This window comes from Heteronotia binoei, chromosome 1 (assembly GCF_032191835.1).
Source record: "Heteronotia binoei isolate CCM8104 ecotype False Entrance Well chromosome 1, APGP_CSIRO_Hbin_v1, whole genome shotgun sequence".
NCBI lineage: Eukaryota > Metazoa > Chordata > Lepidosauria > Squamata > Gekkonidae > Heteronotia > Heteronotia binoei.
Genome location: NC_083223.1, coordinates 19,181,620 through 19,203,684, shown reverse-complemented (window position 1 = coordinate 19,203,684; position 22,065 = coordinate 19,181,620). Strand labels below are relative to the sequence as shown.

Genomic DNA, 22,065 nt, shown 5'->3' with positions numbered 1-22,065 from the left:
CCTCTGAACAACTGTGTACTCAAGTGCAAGTAAAGGAGGTAGGAAAGAAGATGCCAGCCTTCAGACTTGTGGGTTGGTTTCTCAGCTCGTGCGATCATACTTTGTGGAGACATAAATGATTGTTTTGTTTTCCTTTTTATCTGTAGGATCCCGAGGCAGTGGTGCCTGTTCGACAGAGGAGAGCTTGGTGCTGGTGTTGGTGTATGTGCTTTGGGCTGGCTTTTATGCTTGCTGTTGTGATACTCGGGGGTGCCTACCTGTACAAGTATTTTTCGCATCAGGTAAGCGGAATGAATTGCTTCAGATATTGACAGTTTTAAGAATTACCAGTTTTTTAATGCCAAACCTACATTTTCACGTGGAAACAACAAGTACATCAAATTGGATGATCTTTCTCTTTTGATATATTTGGCCAAAACATGCTCTAAAAACAAAGCATGCTCTAGATTATGCTTGACTTTAGGATGATACAGAAGTGCATCCTTCCTCCTGAACCAGTAGAAGAGGTTGTTCAACTGCTTCCTGCTTGTTAGACAAGCAGCAGTTCTTTATAGGTGAGTGTGTCATCAGAAAGTATTTGAAACCTTTCCGACAGATTATAATATCTGAATTGAATCATTTTGGCCGTCCGGGATAGGGGCGGTTTGGAATCCAGGCCCAAATCAGATTGAAATTGGAAGATTTAAAAAAAAAAAAATCTAGGAGAGAAGAATCCCAAAATGGGATCATCCATACTCAGTTGCCTGCTTTGAGCAAACTTATCAGTTAATTCAAAAGTTATGTACTCACGCACTTGAATTTAAAGATATATACATCTTTTTGACTTTGTCTATTGTAAACATTGCACAGGTCTTTTTAAGTGGCCTGGAGGCAGCAATAAGAAAAAAAGAGTACCCATTTCAGACTATATAAATGCATGCATACCATTCAGAAATGGTGTTATGATCATATGCAGGGCTCCTTTTTTTATATAGGAGGAACTGGCTAGCTTGGTGTTAGGGGGTGTGGAAATATATGCAAATGAGGTCCTGCTGGGCTTTTCCTACAAAAAAGCCCTGTGTGAAACAATGGTGACCTCAGGGGTGTGTGGCCTAATATGTAAATGAGGTCTTGCTGGGCTTTTTCTACAAAAAAAGTCCTGATCATATGTAATTGGCTTATGCAAATTCTGGTTGTCATTCCACCTAGTGTAGAAGAAGAAGACTACAAATTTATACTCCGCCCTGATCTCTGAATCTCCTATATCATAACCTTTCCACAACAGACACCATGTGAGGTGGGTGGGGCTGAGAGGGCTCTCACAGCAGCTGCCCTTTCAAGGATAACTCCCTCGATAGATATGGCTAACCCAAGGCCATTCCAGATGGTGCAAATGGAGGAGTGGGGAATCAAACCCGGTTCTCCCAGATAAGAGTCCGCACACTTAACCACTACACCAAACTGGCTCTTAGAACTTGTCTATCCTGAGTGTCATCAGCTCTCCAAAGTCTGAGACAGGGAAATCTATCTTGAGTCCTGCTTCCTGTAATACTTTTAATTGGAGACCTTGGAGATTAAATTTGGGATTGTCTACATTCAAAGGGGAGGCGTGGCGTCGGCTTCAATGGAGTTGGATGCATAGTGGCCAAGCTCCATCCCTGACCATCCCGATTTCCCCCACGCCAACGCAGCTTTTTCTATATTTTTTTCGTTAGAGCATGGGAGAAAGGTCTGGTCAGAAATTTAAATAAATTCTGCTGGAACTCGCGAAATTCGGTCATTTCTTATCGCAAGTGGCCCTTCTCCAGATCCCCCTCCGATGCCACATTCTACATCCAAAATGGCTGCCGGTGAATCTGCTTCTTCTCCAAACACCCTCACTACCCATGTACTCCATGATACGATCGCTGCTTTAAGAAAAGAACTTCTGGGTATTCTTCAACCCATCACTGAACGTATAGACTCTATGCAAGCCACCCTACAAGAAGTAGTCCGCACTGCTGAATCAGCTATGCAAAATAAGTTGGCTAACCAGGGAAATATTAAAACCTTGCAATCTTCAGAGACATGGGAGAGGGAGAAAATTTTAATTATGGACAATAAACTCTGCAAACGCAACATAAAATTTCAAGGCTTTGAAGAGCGGGAGGAAAGGACTACCCAACTTTCTATTTTATGGCCATCTGGCTTTCGTCAGTTTTACAACTAGAAAATGGCGTAACCCTGGTCATCACACAAGCCTACAGAGCTGGTGCTCCTTTCATTGGTAGAGCTCACAGCCCCAGAGACATCATAATCAAAGTGTCAGATACACTGGTCAAAAACGCTATTCTAGACCTTTCACACTGGAGTTTCTGCTCTCTCGGAGCCCCCTGTGTTAGCGCTGACTTGCTTACGAAAGGCCGACAAGCTAGTGGTCGGCCAGGGCGAGAACGGAGCGAGGGCCTTGCATTCCATATGGTGAGCTGCAGCCAGGAAAGCTGCTTTTCTTTTCCACCCCCTTGAGAACTTGCCTCCGGCACCTGATGGCATTCTGGTCCTCGGACTGCATTTGGATTGCACTTTGCACTTTACTGCACTTCACTCCATCTAGAATCCAAGATCTTTGAATCCCAGCCTTTATTCATTTCATCAATTGCCACAAGCTGGTTCTAGAAGCTGAACTCTGAGACCAGTAACTGCTGCTAACTTGGATGGCTAACATCAACTGCTGCTAATCTACTAATCTGATATTGTATTTAATTAATGTATAGTAGAATGAATTTTTATTGAGCCTAATTAGAGCAAAATTTAATGGAGACCGGAATATATTGGCTACTAAATTAATTGTATGCATTTGCTGATTAACTAATTAATGGTTTACGTTAATTGAGGTTTTTAGTACTGATTGAATTATTAATTGGCTACTGGGTGGGTGTTAGAAATATAATTGAATTGCCGATTAATAGGGTTTCTAATTATTTATTTATTTTATTTATCTAGGATTTATATCCCGCCTTTCCCACTAGGTGGCTCAGGGCGGCTTACAGCATATAAAACTAACATAAAGTATAAAGTATAAAATTAAGCATTAAAATTAACATTACATAATTTATAATTAAAAATCTAAACATTTGTTATATACATAAAACATTAAAATCATTCAGCGGTCTCAAGCTACACTCAATTCAAATTCGATGTTCCGTGTTCAGTGTTCAGTACTCAGTGCCGGTTAGTTGTGGGCCAGCCGGAAGAGGGCTGTCTTACAGGCCCTGCGGAATTGGGTAAGGTCCCGCAGGGACAACCAGGAGGTTTTGAGTTCCCGATCTCAGTGCTCGCTGGGGAACATATTGCAGTACTAACTGGAGGGGATTAATCAGCAATGGGTAGGGTTTTAATTAAATTTAGTGGGTAGGAGTTAATTAGTGGTATTTAGCTAGGAAATAGAACAGATGAGATTAGTGGACTATTCTGTTCTATTACCAAGTTGAATCACATCGGGTATTGACTGGTAGTCTAGTACTGCGGTTACCACTCAGTGTTACATCCTGACTGGTCTGAGGCTCCTGCAGAGACCATTAGCGTGAGATGACTGAGCTGGGGATTCCGGTGCTCCTGGGGAGGGGAAAGTACAGCGGTGGGAACAGGCGTTCATATAAGGGAAGGAGGCCGAGATGCCAGAATGCGCGACCTCCTTCCAGCCTGCATCCCATCCCAGCGGTTGCAAGCAGTGGGGCCAAGTCGAAACATCCGCCTCCGACGTTGTTGTGCAATGCTAGGTCCATTCTTGCGGGATTTCCTGCTAGAGCAGAATATGGACCTGGCTTGTGTGACTGAGACCTGGGTGTGAGACAGGGAGACGGTCGTTCTCTCCCAAGTAGCTCCCCCTTGGTTCTCGGTCCTCCACCAATTATGGACTAGCAGACGGGGGGAGGAGGAGTGATGTTTGGCTATTTGGCTGGTGTACCGACTGCCCTCTGCATCGGCCAATGCCCTGCTGGCTCTTGTGGAGGCCATATCAGACTGGGTGTTGGAGTACCCTAGACTTTTGGTTCTGGGTGACTTCAATGTCCGTGCCAATAACGTGGGCTCCACATTGGTGTCAGACCTGGTGTCATCCATGGTGGTGCTGGGACTCAATATGTAACAACTCCCATCAGGCTGGACACATTCTGGATTTGATCTTTGCGGCAAGAATGACAGTGGACTGCATTACTGCTGATGCAGTGCCATGGTCGGACCACTCTGCCCTGAAGGCTCGTTTGAATATCCCGCTCCAACCCTGTTTCGGCAGTGAGTGTATTTTAGCTTGCCCACGGAACCAAATGGACCCTATGCAGTTCCAGACGGTTCATCGGGATCCTTGGCCCCCTGGCGACTCTTTAGATGAGCTTCTGGAGACCTGGTGTAACAGGCTCACCATGGCCATCAATGAGATTGCTTCCAGGTGCCCTCTGTGCCCTCATACAAAGCTGGCGTCCTGGTATACACCGGGACTATGGCAGATGAAACGGAGGCTCAGACAGCTAGAGAGGCAGTGGCGGCAAGCCCACGATGAAGTAACAAGAACAGTTTATAGGTCATATATGAGGTGGCAGTCAGGGCCGCTAAGAAAATATATCTTACAACCATGATTGCATCTGCGAACTCGCGCCCAGCACAATGATTTAGGACAATTTAACTACCCTACCACTATACCAAATGCTAGGGAATTGGATATTGACTGTGAAGCATTTGCGAACTTTTTCGCAGATAAAGTCCTGTCGCTCCACCTTGTTTTCCCTGCCACTTTGGAAACAGTGAATGAACTTGAGACTCCAAGCACGTCTTCTAGTCTTGGATTCTTTCACTCCACTCAGCCTGGAGGAAGTTGACAGAATACTCTCCACTGTGCGGCCAACCACCTGTAGGTTGGACCCATGCGGCCATGCCTCTCTTGGCTAATAAAATGTGGCCAAGAGGAGCTACAGGCTCCCCTAAGGGATATTGTCAATTTTTGAAGGAACCTTCCCCCAGCCTATTAAAGAGGCTGTGGTGCACCCCCTTCTTAAAAAGCCATCTCTGGACCCGGCTGAATTGGTGAATTACTGGCCAGTATCTAACTTGCTGTTCTTAGGCAAGATTAGAAAGGGCTCTGGCAGTGCAGCTTCAGAGTTTTCTGGATGATGCTTCCGTGCTTAACCCACATCAATCTGGTTTTTGTCCAGGTCATGGGACAGAGAAGGTTCTGGTTGCCCTCACAGATGACCTCCAGAGGCACTTGGACAGAGGTGGCTCAGCAGATCTGATGTTGCTAGACCTGTCAGCGGCATTTGACATGGTCGACCATCAGCTACTGACCTCTCGCCTCACTGATGCTGGGATCCAGGGGTTGGCTTTGAAGTGGCTTTCCTCCTTTCTCCAGGGTCGGGGACAGAGGGTGGCGCTAGGAGACGAACTATCCCAACACCCACGTACGTGTGGTGTCCCGCAGGGAGTGGTTCTTTCTCCGATGTTATTCAACATCTACATACACCCTCTCGCCCAGGTTGCCCAGAGGTATGGGCTGGGTTGTCACCAGTATGCAGATGACACCCAGCTCTATCTGTTGATGGGTGGTCAGTCCAACTCCACCCCAGAAGATCTGTCTGCGGCATTGCAAGCTGTGGTTGGGTGGCTTGGGCTGAGTAGACTGAAATTAAATCTTACGAAGACGGAGGTCCTGTATTTGAGTCGCTGCGGTTCGGGACCAGATGTCCGTTTACTGACCTTTTGATGGAGCACAGTTTACGCTAGCTCCCAAGGTTAAAAGCTTAGGGGTGCTCTTGGATCCCTCTCTAACAATGGAGGCCCAAGTAGCAGCCACTGCCAAGTCAGCCTTTTACCATCTGCGGAAGGCAAGACAGTTGGTCCCCTTTCTCGAACGCAACGAGTTGGCAACAGTGATCTGTGCAACGGTCACCTCGAGATTAGACTACTGTAATGCCCTCTACGTGGGGCTATCCTTGTCCCAAATCCGGTGACTTCAGCTAGTGTAGAATGCTGCAACCAGGCTGCTAATGGGAATTCCTTTATGGGAACGCATTCAGCCTGTGCTGAAAGCATTGCACTGGCTACCAATCATGTACTGGATTCGCTTCAAGGTGCTGGTCATTACCTTTAAAACCCTATATGGCCAGGGTCCTGCATACCGTAGGGGCCGCCTTTCCCTGCACATGCCCCAGCGAGCACTTCCGTCCAGGTCTCAAAACCTGCTGGCAGTTCCCAGCATCAGAGAAGTGAGGCTCAAATCAACGAGAGCTAGGGCCTTTTCCATCGCTGCCCCTAGCTGGTGAAATGAGCTGCCAGAGGAGGTCAGGGCCCTGTGAGAGCTTCCGCAGTTCCAAAGGGCCTGCAAAATGGCACTCCTCCTCCATGCGTTTTCATGATGGTAACACCTGCAGCAACAGGACGGGCCCATAAAAATACTACCAATGGTTCACATCATCACGCTGTGGTGATCCTGGGACTTCTTAGAACAACTAACCACCATTAGAATTTAATTGCTGTCTGAAGTTAGCACATGTAAATGTTTTAGGAATTGTTTTTATGTTTTATGTTTTTATTGTTGTCTTATTTTATTTGGCCACACTAATGTGATTGTGTGGCCCTAACCTGTGAACCGCCCTGAGCCTGCCTTTGACGGGGAGGGCGGGCTATAAAATAAATAAATCAATAAAGGGCACCCTTGCCTTGGCTAATTGCTTTAGAGATGACCCAAATATAACTGGTATTAACATCAATTCGCATCATTTTCAGATAAGTCTATTTGTAGATTATATGATTTTATACATCTCTAACCCTTCCACATCTCTCCCAGCTATTCACTTGCATCTGTCAATCTTTGGGGTAGTGGTCAGTCTTAAAGTAAATTTTAAAAAATCCAACTTTTATCCAATTCTTCTTTCCCCTGCTATGAGACAGTCTTCTTGGAAGTACTTAGGAATCCAAATCCCTTTATGTCTCTCCAAACTAGTCTCACTTAACCACTTGATGATTTCTAAGTCACTAAAAGACTTACTAACCTCCTGGAACCAAAAGCATCTTACAAACCTTGAACGAATACAAGTAATCAAATCTCTAATCTTACAAAAAATCATTTTTATATCAGAGCGATTCCCCTTTCTCTTCTTAAAAATGGCAGTCTGAAATTAACAAATTTATCTGGGCTTTTAAACACCCATGAATTAATTTCTCTACCCTAAGCAAATCTAACAAGGAGGGAGGTCTTTCAGTTCTAGACATTACTCTATACCATGATGCTATAATCCTTACTAATTTAGTCAAACAATGCAGATCTTCATATCAAGCTGATTAGAAAAAGATAGAAAATTCTTATTTGAACCCTAAGACTTTTCAGGAAGCAATTTGGGCCACTTTCAAAAAATCTCCTTCACATATTTCTGTTAACTCTTTTTCGGATGCAACCTTCAAAATTTGGATGCAACATCAATCTATACTAGCACCCCCAACATCTCCTCTAACTAACTTAATGGAACAGAGCTGGTGCTTACCTGGCATACTTCTATCTTTTTGATATATAGAAGGGTTGGCCTCACACGTTTTGATAACATTCTTTCTAAGGTCCTTCTAAAAAGCAAATCAGATCTGGAAAATAAACACAATATAAATATACCGTGGTTAGAATATTTACAAATAAAGAATTTGCTTTCCCACTAAGGATACTAATTTCCGAATTTGAAAAATATCCATATACGGATGCAACACCAATAAAAGGATTAATTTCTAAGATTTACAAACTATTATTAAACCACAAAATCACGGATTTATTACATTATCAAAAAGCTTGGCATGCAGACCTACAATATGATTTTTGAGAACCTCAATGGCAACTGATTTGGTCTTCCTCTACAATATTATCGAAATCTCTCAATATTCAACTTCAAACATATCAAATGGTCGCCTGATGATATCTGACCCCAATCCAACTATCTCATATACAATCTTTAGTCACCCCACTTTGTTGGAAGGGGTGTGGAGCCCCTGGCTCTTATTTTCACAATTGGTGGCTATGTCCACAAATAACAAATTTTTTGAATCACTCTAAGATTCAAACAATTACTTCTATATCTATTCCCTTTACTCCAGAACTTTTTAAATTATCTTTATGGGAAGCTCCCCACATACCCAGAAATTCTCAAGAGCTAATTGATGTAATTCTTGTGGCAGAAAAATGATTGCCAGGGTGTGGAGATCCCCAAACACACCAACATTGCACTCTTGGCCTTTAAAAATGTGGGAATATTTTGTTCTTGATAAGCTGACTCATGACTTAGGACAACCCCAAAAACCTTCTCCCATTTCATTTTTCTTAGCTAAATGGCATCCTTTTTTAAGTACAGAAGGTAATATAGATACTGTTACAACTTTGGCCTTACATTGATTTCATTTTTTATGTTTTATCAACACTGGTAATGATTTATTTGTTCATTTATTTTTAATTTATTTATTTTGCAATATTTGATATTTGTACTCTTATCAACACGCATTTCTATTGGATATGTATTTGTACCCCATATATTTACATACCTAATCTTCTTATCTTTCTTTCTTTCTGTAACTTCATAGATTTTCTTCAGTAAAGTTTTCTTTTTAAAAAAAATACATTCAAAGCCTGTGCTGTGGCACTGAACTTATGAACATGTTGCCTGTTTCAACTTTTTAAGCTTCCAAAATATTAAAATAAAGCACAAATTGCTCTTACAGGTGGCTCTAGGCTTGCTCAGTTGGCTGTTCCACCCAGCAGTGAGACCAGTGTAGTCACAGTGAGATAGGCAGGGATGGAATTCTAACAGGAGCTCCTTTGCATATTAGGCCACGTACCCCTGAGGTAGCCAATCCTCCCAGAGCTTACAAAAAAGAGCCCTGTAAACTCTTGGAGGATTGGCTACATCAGGGGTGTGTGGCCTAATATGCAAAGGAGCTCCTGTTAGAATTTCACCCCTGGAGATAGATGTAGTCACAGTGTAGTTGACATGCTTCAATTCACCACTTGCAATAGAGAGACACTTACAGAGGAATTCTAAGCAGGTCTACTCAGAAACCTACTCAGTCTTCATAAAGGGGGCTTAACTCCCAGGAGAGTGTTCTGAGGACTGTGCTGTTAGAAGATTATTTGTGAGAAGGTTTTGTGAAAACAACATACTAGAAATGATTGGAATTCAGAATTGCTCAAGTCATGCAGAGCTTTTTAAATAGCTCTGTTGTTGATTATTGTGAAGTTATGGGATGTCGTTTTTACTGGCAAGACTTGTAAATATATCACAATTTTTTTTCCAGGAAATAATTGTGAGTGATTGCATGTGTGCCTTATGTTACAAAATAACCACTGCACACATACTCACAGGGTAGATTTCATTTAAATCAAATCTGTTTAAATTGCAATTTAAATCACTAGTCAGTAAGACCTGATTTAAATCATGATTTTCTACATAAAACCTCATCCTTTTGGTGGTTATAACCTTAATTTCTACAACCCAGATGCAGCTTTCGTTGTTAGAATAATAAATTTTTCAGGTTAGTTTTACAGTTAAATCGGCAAATTAATTATTGGTTCTTTACTGTTTGAAATAGATAGTTCATCTCACAACAATTTCATAATTATCTCCAATTTAATAGGTTATCATTCATATTTGGATAGCCTTTCTGCTGTACTTTATTGGAAGGAGAAAAATAATCATAAGAACATAAGAGAAGCCATGTTGGATCAGGCCAATGGCCCATCCAGTCCAACACTCTGTATCACATAGTGGCCAAAAATTTATATATACACACACACACACACACTGTGGCTAATAGCCACTGATGAACCTCTGCTCCATATTTTTATCTTTTTTAATTGCAATCGCAACTGTCTTGACATTTTCAGTGAGTTATCTACCACGACCCCAAGATCTCTCTCTTGGTCAGTCTCTGCCACGTTGACGCCCACTCACCCAGCCTCAACAGATCCCTTTGGAGTTCCTCACAATCCTCTCTGGTTCTTACCACCCTGAACAATTTAGTGTCATCCGAAAACTTGGCCACTTCACTGCATGCACATACAATAGGGGTTAGCAGCCCTTGATCTGAGTTGCATCTGGGTACCATCCCAATATCATCATACTTCTTGAAATATCTGAGAATTAGAAAAGCAAGAACATGTACCTAAGAGGGGAGCTGATTCTTACGTTAAGAACATAAGAGAAGCCATATTGGATCAGGCCAACGGCCCATCAAGTCCAACACTCTGTGTCACACAGTGGCAAAAAAATTTATATACACACATATACTGTGGCTAATAGCCACTGATGGACCTGTGCTCCATATTTTTATCTAAACCCTTCTTGAAGGTGGCTATACTTGTGGCTGCCACCACCTCCTGTGGCAGTGAATTCCACATGTTAATCACCCTTTGGGTGAAGAAGTACTTCCTTTTATCCGTTTTAACCTGTCTGCTCAGCAATTTCATCGAATGCCCACGAGTTCTTGTATTGTGAGAAAGGGAGAAAAGTACTTCTTTCTCTACTTTCTCCATCCCATGCATTATCTTGTAAACACCTTTCGTTCACACCTTTCGCTCACACTGTGCCTTTGTCTGAGCAGAGGGATGTTCTTTCACTCATTTCGCTGTGCTTGTAGCATGAAGGATTTGGTGACTGGATTTGCCGGTCAAGCACTTTGTGTGGGCTGCTGGCCTGTCTTTCTCACAAAGAATGCCTTGCAGGTGTATTTCCGCCAAGATAATTATATTAATATTCCTTCCTCGTTCAGAGGAAGGTGAGAAAATGGGGAAGGGGTTGATGCATAGTTTAAAGCCCATCAGGAATGAACTGTAGTCCTTCCCTACAACTCGGGAGAAGGAAATGGATACTAAGAAAATGTGAGCCCTTCCTGAATTGGAAATTTAGTCCCTCCTGTGCCTCATCCTCATTGACCCATGAAGAATACATTCCTCTCATTTTTAGTTTTATGCTAAGTTGTCTAGGGCTAAAATGAAGAAACCTATTGCTTTTATCCCTTAGTCAGTTTTATTTATTGTTTATTTTGTAGTGCACCCTACTTATGTATAGAGTAGGCAATATTTTTTTGGCTGTACTTTGGCTTTATTATGCATTTGATATATTTTAATTATTAATCAATAAACTGATTTATACCTAAAAAAGAGAGAAGGAGAGAACTGCCTAGGAGCTTGCATGATACCTTTGCGCTTTAACCTTGATTTATTTATTTGTTTTAGGAAAACGGTGTTTACTTCTGTGGAATAAAATATATTGAGGATGGCTTGACCCTAACAGAAGCCAATGAGGGTGTTCCAGCTCCTCGTTACCAGATAATTGAAGAGAACATTCAGATCTTGGAGGAGGAGGATGTTGAGTTCATCAGTGTGCCCATTCCAGAGTTTGCGGACAGCGATCCGGCTGATATCGTTCATGATTTTCAAAGGGTGAGGATCTTCTGAAAAGCTATGGGTGTAATTGGAGCAAGACCTCTGTTTCACTTCCTTGCTCATTCAAAATCAGGGTTTGCGTTAGCAAATGGCATGCAGCTATCACCAGGGGTGGGAGCAGTGTTCCCTCTAAGCTAAATTAATGTGAGCTAGCTCACGGTTTCTTAGTCTTCAGCTCATGCATTTTTGTCTTCACTCGGGAAAAATGGCTCCAGAGCAAACTATTTGTGCTGTAGCTCACAACTTTAGTGCCAGTAGCTCACAAAAGCAGAATTTTTGCTCACTGGACTCCACAGCTTAGAAGGAGCATTGTGGGAGCAGACCCGCTATGCAACATAGTCATGTGCTGGATTCAGTGGGTTTGTGTGTGGGCCTAAAGTGAGAAACTTGCAAATGGCACCGATCCCAGGCATTAATGAATATATCAAATGCATAATAAAGCCAAAGTACAGCCAAAAAATAATTTGTTTTCCTGGACTTTGTCTTAGACAAAGAAATAACAGGGAAAGGTTTACAGAATTCTGTTATGGACAGATTCCTCCCCTCTCTCAATTTTGTTATTGAAAGACTCTGTTGTGGTGGGGGGTGGAGTAGACAGAGTGCCAGTTCATCTGCTTTGAAATGGGCTACATAAATCAGGCTGTGTTAACATAGCTGTTAGAATTCGTTACAGAATTCTCAACCCCTGCATATTCATCTGAAGTTCTACAAGACCAAGAACTGTGTTTCAGTGTGTTAAGCGGGGAAAAAATTGCAATAAAAATAATCTAATGTTGCCCGCAGTTTTGGATGATTTAGTATCTGACAACGATTCAGTATAGCTCTTATTTGAATATGAAGAATTCTAATTCATACAAAGTACTTCAGCTGTGTGATAAACTCAAGGGGTTTTTTTATAAACTAAAACAGCTACATAAATTACATGAGCGATGTCATGTTTTGCCAGCTGTGGTATCGGGTGTAAAATGATAAACTAGTTTTAATGCTTTCCTCTAGAAGGAATTTTGTAAAAGTAGCACTGTAGGGAATGTGTTTTTCCCTTGCTTTTTGACTTTCACATAGTTTATTACATGAGGTAGCGTTAAAATGGTACTCAGAATCTTCAGTCTGACATTGAACTCTACCATCCTATCTACTGCACTCAGGGCTTCATTTGAGCCGGAACACACAGGAACGCAGCTCAGGCTGGCTTGGTGTTGAGGGTGTGGTCTAATATGCAGATGAGTTCTTGCTGGGGTTTTTCTACATCAAAAGCCCTGTGCAAAACAATGGTGATGTCAGGGGTATGTGGCCTAATATGCAAATGAGTTCCTGCTGGGCTTTTTCCTACCAAAAAAAGCCCTGACTGCACTGATTGAATTGTGAAAGCTGATATAGAAAATAAGGGAAGCTGTGTCTTGGGCATTCCCCAAAATGTTTTCGACAGTCAGTTTATGAGGTAGACTTTTAAGAGGGAAAACATGGTGGTTAATTACAGTTTATTACTCAAGATTTATTCTAAAATGACTAACATGATTATCTGCATTTCCTCATCAGAGACTCACAGCTTACCTTGATCTTAGCCTAGATAAGTGCTACGTCATTCCTCTCAATACGTCAGTTGTTATGCCGCCTAAAAACTTCTTGGAGTTGCTGATCAATATCAAGGTATGATTAAATTACAGCTGGCCTTTTCATAATAGAGTCAGTAATCTGTATCTGTTAAACTTGTAGATAGATCAAGATGGGCAGCCACGTTAGTCTGTCTGTAGCAGTAGAAAAGAGAGAGTCCAAGAGCACCTGAAAGACTAGCAAAATATGTGGCTGCAGGGGAGGAGCTTTCATGACTCACAAGCCAGTTCAGTGTATTATCGGTTACATATATTTTATTGAAATTTTGAAAAAGGAGAGAAGTAGGGGGGATATAGAAGTGGAAATGGAAAAGGGATAAAAGTAAAAGTCAGCATCATTTTTTTTTCCTGCATCGTTAGATTACATAATAGTACTCTTAGTCTTAACAAGTTATAGCCTGTAGTTTATGCTAAATAATTTGCTACTATAAATTCAAACATATCAAAGTGGGGAATACATTGAAAAGTGCAACAGGTAATGTACAAAAACAAGTTTAGGCATTAAGCCATTCGTAAAAAGGTTTCCAAAGATTTTCTCCATCTTTCAATAGTCTGCCCTTAAGACGAAGTGCAAGTATATCTATTTCTGCTGTCTCTAATATTTTGTCAATCAAATCTTGTTTCTTTGGAGTTTCATGGTGTTTCCAGCATTGTGCTATCAGAAGTCAATGTATTATTAATGACCTACAACCCATTCTGGATAGGGATACTTCCCTTAAACAGGCACTGTGGGGGGGGCAACCTTTTCTTGCTTACAGACAGCCTGCTAACCTTAAAACAACTTCTCGCCCACAATGACAAACTACTTAACATTAACATGATTCTGGTAGCAAGGCCTACAGCAAACCAAGATGCCAACTTTGCTCTTATATAGATCCTAGCAACAGCATCAGTGGACCCAGCAACATCAGCCATACCATCTCAGGTTCATATTCCCACTCATCCTCTACTGTGGTTTATGCCATCATGCGTCAACAGTGCCCTTTCACCCTCTACATTGGACCAGCAGGCCAATCCCTTCAACGAAGAATTAATGGACATAAATCTGACATTATAAGCCCCAGTATTTAAAAAACAGTGGGGGAATATTTGAACCTTCCAGGACATTCAGTTGCTGACCTAAAAGTAGCAGTTCTCTTCAAAGGAAGATAAGAGAGACTTGTTGAATTGCAACTGTAATGAAACTCAAGACAATGCATCCACCTGGACTGAATCGAGACCTGGGTTTCCTGTCTTATCACCAATGCTTATTTTTTTTCATGCCTATTCCCCCTCTGCATATCTCACCTAAATCCAATCACACCTGCTGTTGTCATTTGCCTGCTAATGTCATTCACTCTCTTAAGTAGTTTGTACAAATTGAATATATTATGAAGAACATACAAAAGTTATCATATATTCGAACATTTTAGCCAAACAAAAGTCTCAAATGTAATATTTCAGGGAGGACCCCTCAAAGTCTCTTAATTTCACAAAGAGAGTACTAAGACTCAACAACAAAGTTCCAAAGGAGTCCCTCCGTTGCTTGTTGGCTTTCGAAGGAAAAATTCTTGCCTTCACACAACCACCGGTTTTTAATTGCGTTCTGCTGCTCCTGCAGCTTTCTCATAAGCCAACTGAATTTTCAGCCAAGGTCTCTCTCAAATACCTATTTCAGTATCTTAATTGACGGCTGATACTGAAGGTACTGAAATGGATGTTTGTATGTTCTTCATAATATATTCAATTTGTACAAACTATTTAAGAGTGTGATTTGCACAATATTTTTGGCATATTTGTATTTTGTATATTGTGCTGCCATTGTCTTTTTCATTTTGCTAATGTCATTCGGCATCTGAAATCATTCCACTTTCCAATAAATAGGACAGATGGACTTCCATTCAAGCTGTATCTGAAGAAGTGAGCAGTGACTCGCGAAAGCTCATACCCTGCCACATATTATTTTAGTCTTTAAGGCGTTACTGGAATCTTGCTCTTTTCTTTCGTTAAACTTGTAAATTGTTAGAAAAGTCTGTATAAGCACAAAATAGCATGGGCTTGGATCCAGAGTGCTGCTTGAAGGAGCGAAAAGCAATGGATGGATGGGCTGCGTCTGTAGTTTCTGGTTCCCCCTCTGCCCTGCAGCTCAATCTTTTCAGAGAGCTACGGGCGGTAAAGTCCTCTCCCACGAGCTGAATGCCAGATGCCACTCAGATCCAAAGTGAACTTTTTAATCAGATCTGATGCTGAGATATCTTTCTCAGTCACCCATTCATTTTCACTAACTGGGAAATGTTTCCATTTTACTAGGTAATACAGGATTCCTCTTTTGACTTTAGAGTCCAGGATTTCTTGGACCTCGTGGTGACTCTGGTTCCCAATTAGCACAGGTTGGGGGGCTGGTACTCGAGGATGCCAAGCCGAAGCTCCGGGGTCTCGACGAAGAAGGCTGCAATGAAATACAGGGTGTATTTTACTAAGTGCCTTTGGCAACTCCAGGTCCACTGTCACCTGGTTAATGACCCTCTTGATTTTGAAGGGCCCTAGAAACTTGTAGGCCAACTTCCTAGAGGGTTGACTGAGTGGCAGGTTCTTGGTAGACACAAACACAGAGTCCCCCACCTTGAAGTCCCAAGCGGGAGCATGAGATTTGTCATATTGTTTCTTATAGGTCTCTTTAGCTGCCTCTAGGTTTTCCTGGATGGTTTTCCAGCTCCCGCTCGGTCCCTGCCACAATTGTTCGAATGCAGCAAGCCAACAGGGCAGTGGAGGCGGCTTAGGGGGGGCAGTATGTCAAGTCTGTGTATAACTCTGGCTCAAAGAGCATTCTGGGTAGAACCAAAGTATATTCAAATGCTGTTAGCTCAAACTCTCCCTACCCCCCTTTCCTTTATTATGTAGTGTTGCTCTGAAATGGAGAGATGTGAAAGCCTTATCTGTGCCTTCTCAGGCCTGGCTCGGAAGGGAGTCAGGAGTCTACGGCGATCAAGGCCAAAACAGGCCTGGGAACGAATTGGTAACATCAATGTGTGAATGTTCCCTGCATAATCCCCCCCTTAGGAATTCCTTTGAAGTATCCCTTATATGCTTGTATCTACTGTATGTTCTTTAGTCTTTCAATACTGGCCTAGCCTCAAGTAACAGTATCAATAAACTAGTTTCTTTGTATCAGTAACGACTCGTTATTGAACCTGCAGACTTGACAGATCCAACCCATAAAATGGTATACGGATCGACAAGATATTGTGACTTCTTTCCCCTATTAACTGAATTTTATATTTAATAGACCAGGGTCCTTAACCTTTCCGAGCCTGTGGGCACCTTTTGAATTCTGACACAACACCATGGGCACAGCCATAAAATGGCTCTGCAGGAGGTGACGCCGGTCATACAATATCTGGGGCAGCTTACCTGCATCTGCACAGTAAAGTTACTTGGGCTGTGGTGGCAGCTGCTGCTGAAACAATATTTATAAAGACCTGCATAGCCAATCAAAAGCCACGCTGAGCAAAAGTCCCACCTAGCTCCACCCCCTTTCTACAAACGCTTGTTGAGCAACAGGAAAGGTGTCCATGAGCACCATGTTATGGAGCCTAGGTTAGACTATACGTATAGATGCCATACAATGACCCAGAGAGCCAGTTTGGTGTAGTGATTAAGTGTGCAGACTCTTATCTGGAAAAGCCGCGTTTGATTCCCCACTCCTTCACTTGCAGCTGCTGGAATGGCCTTGGGTTAGCCATAGATATCGCAGGAGTTGTCCTTGAAAGGGCAGCTGCTGTGAGAACCCTCTCAGCCCCACCTACCTCACAGGGTGTCTGTTGTTGGGGGAGAAGGTATAGAAGATTGTAAGCCACTCTGATTCAGAGAGAAGGACAGGGTATAAATCTGCAGTCTTCTTCTTCTAAGGTCCAGAGTAGGCAATACTTTGGATTTGAAGTTTGCAAAAAAAAAATGCAGTGTCTACCTTTGAAGAGGTTTATGTTGCTAGGAAACTAAAAGGGGAGGGAGGGGGCAGGACAGACACATTTATTTATTTATTTTCTGTTCCCTGAGAACAGGCTCAGGGCGGCTAACTGCAAACTGACAACATAAAATACAAAGTTCTATTATAAAACAGTATTAAAATAAAACATTAAACCATTATTAAAACCATGATATATAAAATTAACATCTTTGATGCTGTGTCTGTTGATATGCAATGCATAAAATAAATATATGGACGGCATCCCATAGTCTTCATGGTTTCTCATAATTTCCAAGGTATGCTAATAGCCTAGGTCGATGTCTACCAAAAGTGCAATGATAGTAATGTGTGTAGTGTATAGATTGGAAAGGAGATAGGATTAGAATAAGCCTGCTTTGGAAATGTTGGTATGAAACAGCGGTTGTGCTTAATGGTGCACACACTTTTAAAAGCCATCATTGTGTGTGAAAATAATATCAGTGGAAGGCCTGGTTTTGTGTTTTTCAAAACAGGATTGCACCAAATTTTTAGTAGCTGTTCAAAGGCCTCTTCATCTCCACAGTGCTTGCAAGTTTAAGAAATAATTTCCCAATCTTGTGTCCTTACGTGCATTTTAGCGCATCTTTTTTCTAATTGGATAAGGACAATGTGAGCGGCCAAAAAAGTGAATGACGCTGAGCCTTACAAGTTGCCAAATCAGAGAGCTGCTTCTGGTCCACTAAGCCTTACAAGCTCAGTAGAAGCAGTTCTCTGATTTGGCAACTGAAAGACTGATGCTGAGATCTTAGTGCATCTTGCATTGTTTTGATTCTTTCAGCTAGAAGTAGTCACATTCCTTTATTCAAGGTTCTCATTAGCTAAACGTCCTTATTATTCTGTGGGCCTGAAGCACATCTTTTTATGTTATAAAAAAAGAAATTGCTACGAAAGTGCATATGAAAACTTTATATTTTAAATAACTTTATGTTTTGCTTTGCTGTAGGCTGGGACTTACCTGCCGCAGTCATACTTGATTCACGAGCAGATGATTGTTACTGACCGCATAGAAAACGTGGATCAGCTGGGCTTTTTTATTTATCGCCTCTGTCGTGACAAGGAGACCTACAAGCTGCAGCGCAAGGAAGCTCTGAGAGGTATGGATTGTGCTGCTTAGAAAACAAAAGGGGTTCATCTATTGGGGGAGACGCCTCTCTGTCTTTCAAGGGGCGATGTGCCCTAATGAAGCTTGAAGGCTGAGGCTGGATCAAGACTAGATGGGGAGTTTCCACTAGTTTTTCTTCCCAGTGCAGACCTCATGTCATTCCTCTGGGGGCCCCCGTCCTCCAGGAGCAGCATTTTTGGGGGATTGGTCGATTGCAGGGGGAGGCAGGAAAGTTCCATTCTGCCACTGGGAGGGAGGTGGTTCAGTGGTAGAGCATCTGCTTGGTAAGCAGAAGGTCCCAGGTTCAATCCCTGGCATCTCCACTAAAAAAGGGTCCAGGCGAAGAGGTGTGAAAAACCTTAGCCTGAGACCCTGGAGAGCCGCTGCCAGTCTGAGTAGACAATACTGACTTTGATGGACCGAGGGTCTGGTTCAGTATAAAGCAGCTTCATATGTTCACTGAGACGTTTAGTCTGGATCCAGCTCATCGTCACACTACAACAGTCTCCTTGCAATCTTTGTTGCATGTCTGTTCTAGTCCTGCTTCATATTGGGGGTTTCTCATCCTTAATACTTACACGCCTGCATTGCAAGTCTTAAGACTGAGGGGGGGTTTTGTGGAATTTAGACATTGGACATTGTGGTGTTGCTTGCACTGCAAGTCTTAAGACTGAGGATTTTTTTGGTGGAGTTTAGACTTTGTACATTGCGGTGTTGCTCGGTATTGCAAAATATGAATATTTTACTTCTTTTAAGTCGTATTACTGCATCATGCTAAACAGGGTTATTCCGGCTAAGCCTACTGCTGGGCTTAGCTAGGATAACCCTGTGAAGGACTACGGTGTTGATAAGTATGCCAATGCCATGTTTATGTGCCAAGTGACTGGCACAAAATGTACCTATCGCAGAGGTTTGACCGTTTTAATTCTTGTACATTCCAACAAGCAGTGTTCACTCCAGCAAGCAGTGTTGGTGGAAAGTCTTACCAACTCATAGCCAACATGGCAACCCTCATAGAGTTTTCAGCACAAGAGACGTTCAGAGGTCATTTTGCCATGGCCTGCCTCTGTGTAGTGACCCTGGATTTCCTTAGTGGCCTCCTGTCCTAATCAGGGCTGATCTTGTTTAGCTTTCAAGATCTGATAAGATCGGGCTAGCCCGGGCCATCCAAGTCAGGACGTTCGAACAAAAATACTAAGTGCACACTCAGATCTTTCCTGTTGAAATGCATGGTAGAATAATGCTCAGTTTATGGCCACTGTATTTAAACAGCTTACAGTATTTAACAGTAACTTATTGTCTTGAAAGAGAATTATGTAAATTTGTTGGCTTAGAGTGAGAGAGATAGTAGGAGATGGAGAGGAAGAATCTTTTGATGGATGCCGCAAGCTTGATTACTAACAATAGATTAAAAACAAAGTTATTTCTAGTCTGCTTGAGGGGGGGTCTAGGGCAGGAGTGGCCAAATTATGGCTCTGGAGTAGGGTTGCCAATCCCCAGGTGGGGGCAGGGGATCCCCCGGTTTGGAGGCCCTCCCCCTGCTTCAGGGTCATCAGAAAGCAGGGGGAGGGGAGGGAAATATCTGCTGGGAACTCTATTATTCCCTATGGAGATTTATTCCCATAGAAAATCATGGAGAATTGATCCATGGGTATCTGGGGCTCTGGGGGGGCTGCTTTTTGGGGTAGAGGCACCAAATTTTCAGTATAGCATCTAGTGCCTCTCCCCAAAATACCCAAGTTTCAAAAAGATTGGATCAAGGGGTCCAATTCTATGAGCCCCAAAAGAAGGTGCCCCTATCCTTCATTATTTCCTATGGAAGGAATTGAAAAGGTGTGCCGTCCCTTTAAATGTGATGGCCAGAACTCCCTTTGGAGTTCAGTTATGCTTGTCACAGCCTTGATCTTGGCTCCACCCCAGTGTCTCCTGGCTCCACCCCAGTGTCTCCTGGCTCCACCCCCAAAATCTCCTGGCTCCACCCCCGAAGTCCCCAGATATTTCTTGAATTGGACTTGGCAACCCTACTCTGGAGCCACATGTGGCTATTCCACACATATTACGTAGCTCTCAAAGCCCCTGTTGGCCAGCTTAAAGAAGGCATTTTTCTCTTTTAAATCACTTGTCCAAGCCAATCCAGCTGGTGGCTTGGAGAATGCATTTAAAGTTAAAGTAGTTTTCTTTCCACCTCTCCCTCCCTCCCTCCCCTCCCCCATCTTCCTTCCTGAAGCTCTCAAACAACTGATGTTCACGTCTTGCTGCTCTCAAACATTTGACATTTATTTTATGTGGCTCTTACATTAAGCAGGTTTGGCCACTGCTGTTTTAGGGTTATACAATGTGATTTTAGGCATAAATAATTTTTGCTGTGTTCAGTAAGCTTAGAGCTGTAATGAAGGGGGGGGACACCATCTCTCTTGGCTGTGATATTCATGGCTGTTTCAGTTCCTGTATGAGGGCTGTTTGTTGGAAGGACCATGGTTTTGACTGGTGGTGATTATGTCTGCTCCTGCTGGGTAGGAAAGTGAGCACTAAGGTAGAAATTGTATCTAGGGAATTAGGCATGGCCTGCTTTTGCCAACGGTGTGTATGTGTGAATGAAGCTAGGGTAAAAATGAAGTTTGGGGAGTATTTGCTAGAACCTGGGTGGATGCGGAACTAATGTCCTGGTTTCACAATGATCCTGTGGTAAATATGAATAATTATAGCTAATTACAAAGACAAATTAACAGTTTTATTTCCATTGGGGGAAATGCAATTTCCCACATCTAACTAAAATAACTCTATAACCTGCTTGCTCTCCTACCAGGGATTCATAAACGTGAAGTGAGCAACTGCCGGAAGATCCGACATTTCGAGAACAGATTTGCTGTAGAAACCCTCATTTGTGAGCAATGAGAGATTACACTTTGCAACAGAAGATTGACAGAACCTCATCAGCCCAGCCCTTTCTCTCATAACGCCGTGATTTTTATTTTAAATGGGTTATGTAAGTAGTGGACCGTCCTTCCTAGCTGAACGCCAACACTTTATCTTCTCATGATACATCATATGATTTTTTGAAAAATCGTGTTTCCATATTTTAAGAGTGGTTTCTACATGTCGAGTAGCAGTTGTATAATGGCTTAGTTGTAGTGTGTTTCATGTAATGAACCTTGACGAAGTAGCAGGAGGGTCCAGAATATGTCCCGTCTCCTAGCACAATTGGATAGAAAGATCCCTCTGAATTTAAAAAAAAAAAATGTGTACAAATTAACTGCAACACTTGAGAGTCCTAATGACATATTATTAGTGATGTTGGTGGTTTACAGAGATTGGAAAAGAACTTTAATAAAAAGTGCAATTTCTTGGTGTGTGTTTTTTTAAGCGCAGTCATACTTAAGTTTGATTTTTTTTTGCCATGGTATATTAATATGTGTCAGCTGTAACAAAAATATACAGTAACTTCAGGTTACTAACATGTATATAAGCTATATATGTGCAATGGAAAATAAATATTACAAATCTGTTTGTCTAAAAGTTTTACGTTTTCTTAATACGCCTTCCTATACATGGAAAACTTTGCTAGGTATTTAACATGAAGAGAGCCAGTTTGGTGTAGTGGTTAAGTGCGTGGACTCTTATCTGGGAGAACCGGGTTTAATTCCCCACTCCTCCACTTGCACCTGCTGGAATGGCCTTGGGTCAGCCATAGCCCTGGCAGAAGTTGTCCTTGAAAGGGCAGCTGCTGTGAGAGCCCTCTCCAGCCCCACCCACCTCACAGGGTGTCTGAGGTGGGGGAGGAAGGTAAAGGAGATTGTGAGCGGCTCTGAGACTTTTCGGAGTGGAGGGCAGGATATAAATCCAATATCATCTTCTTCTTCTTGAAGAACAGAATTCAGGCTGATGCAAGTGACCCTTGTCATAGGGGATAACCACTAAGAACTACTGTCAAGTAGAAAACACT

The 22,065-nt window shown here is 42.4% G+C and overlaps 1 protein-coding gene across 1 annotated transcript in view; it reads left to right on the top strand.

Annotated features, from left to right (window-relative positions):
• The window catches only part of ITM2B (integral membrane protein 2B), a 34,293-nt gene extending 12,655 nt beyond the window's left edge, over positions 1–21,638 (top strand). Inside the window, exons 2-6 of the mRNA XM_060231696.1 lie at positions 147–281; positions 11,216–11,422; positions 12,962–13,072; positions 17,964–18,114; positions 20,929–21,638. Coding sequence (XP_060087679.1) covers positions 147–281; positions 11,216–11,422; positions 12,962–13,072; positions 17,964–18,114; positions 20,929–21,017 — 693 coding nt within the window. The 3' untranslated portion in view covers positions 21,018–21,638. The remainder of the gene's footprint in view (positions 1–146; positions 282–11,215; positions 11,423–12,961; positions 13,073–17,963; positions 18,115–20,928) is intronic.
• The last annotated feature ends 427 nt before the right edge of the window (positions 21,639–22,065 follow it).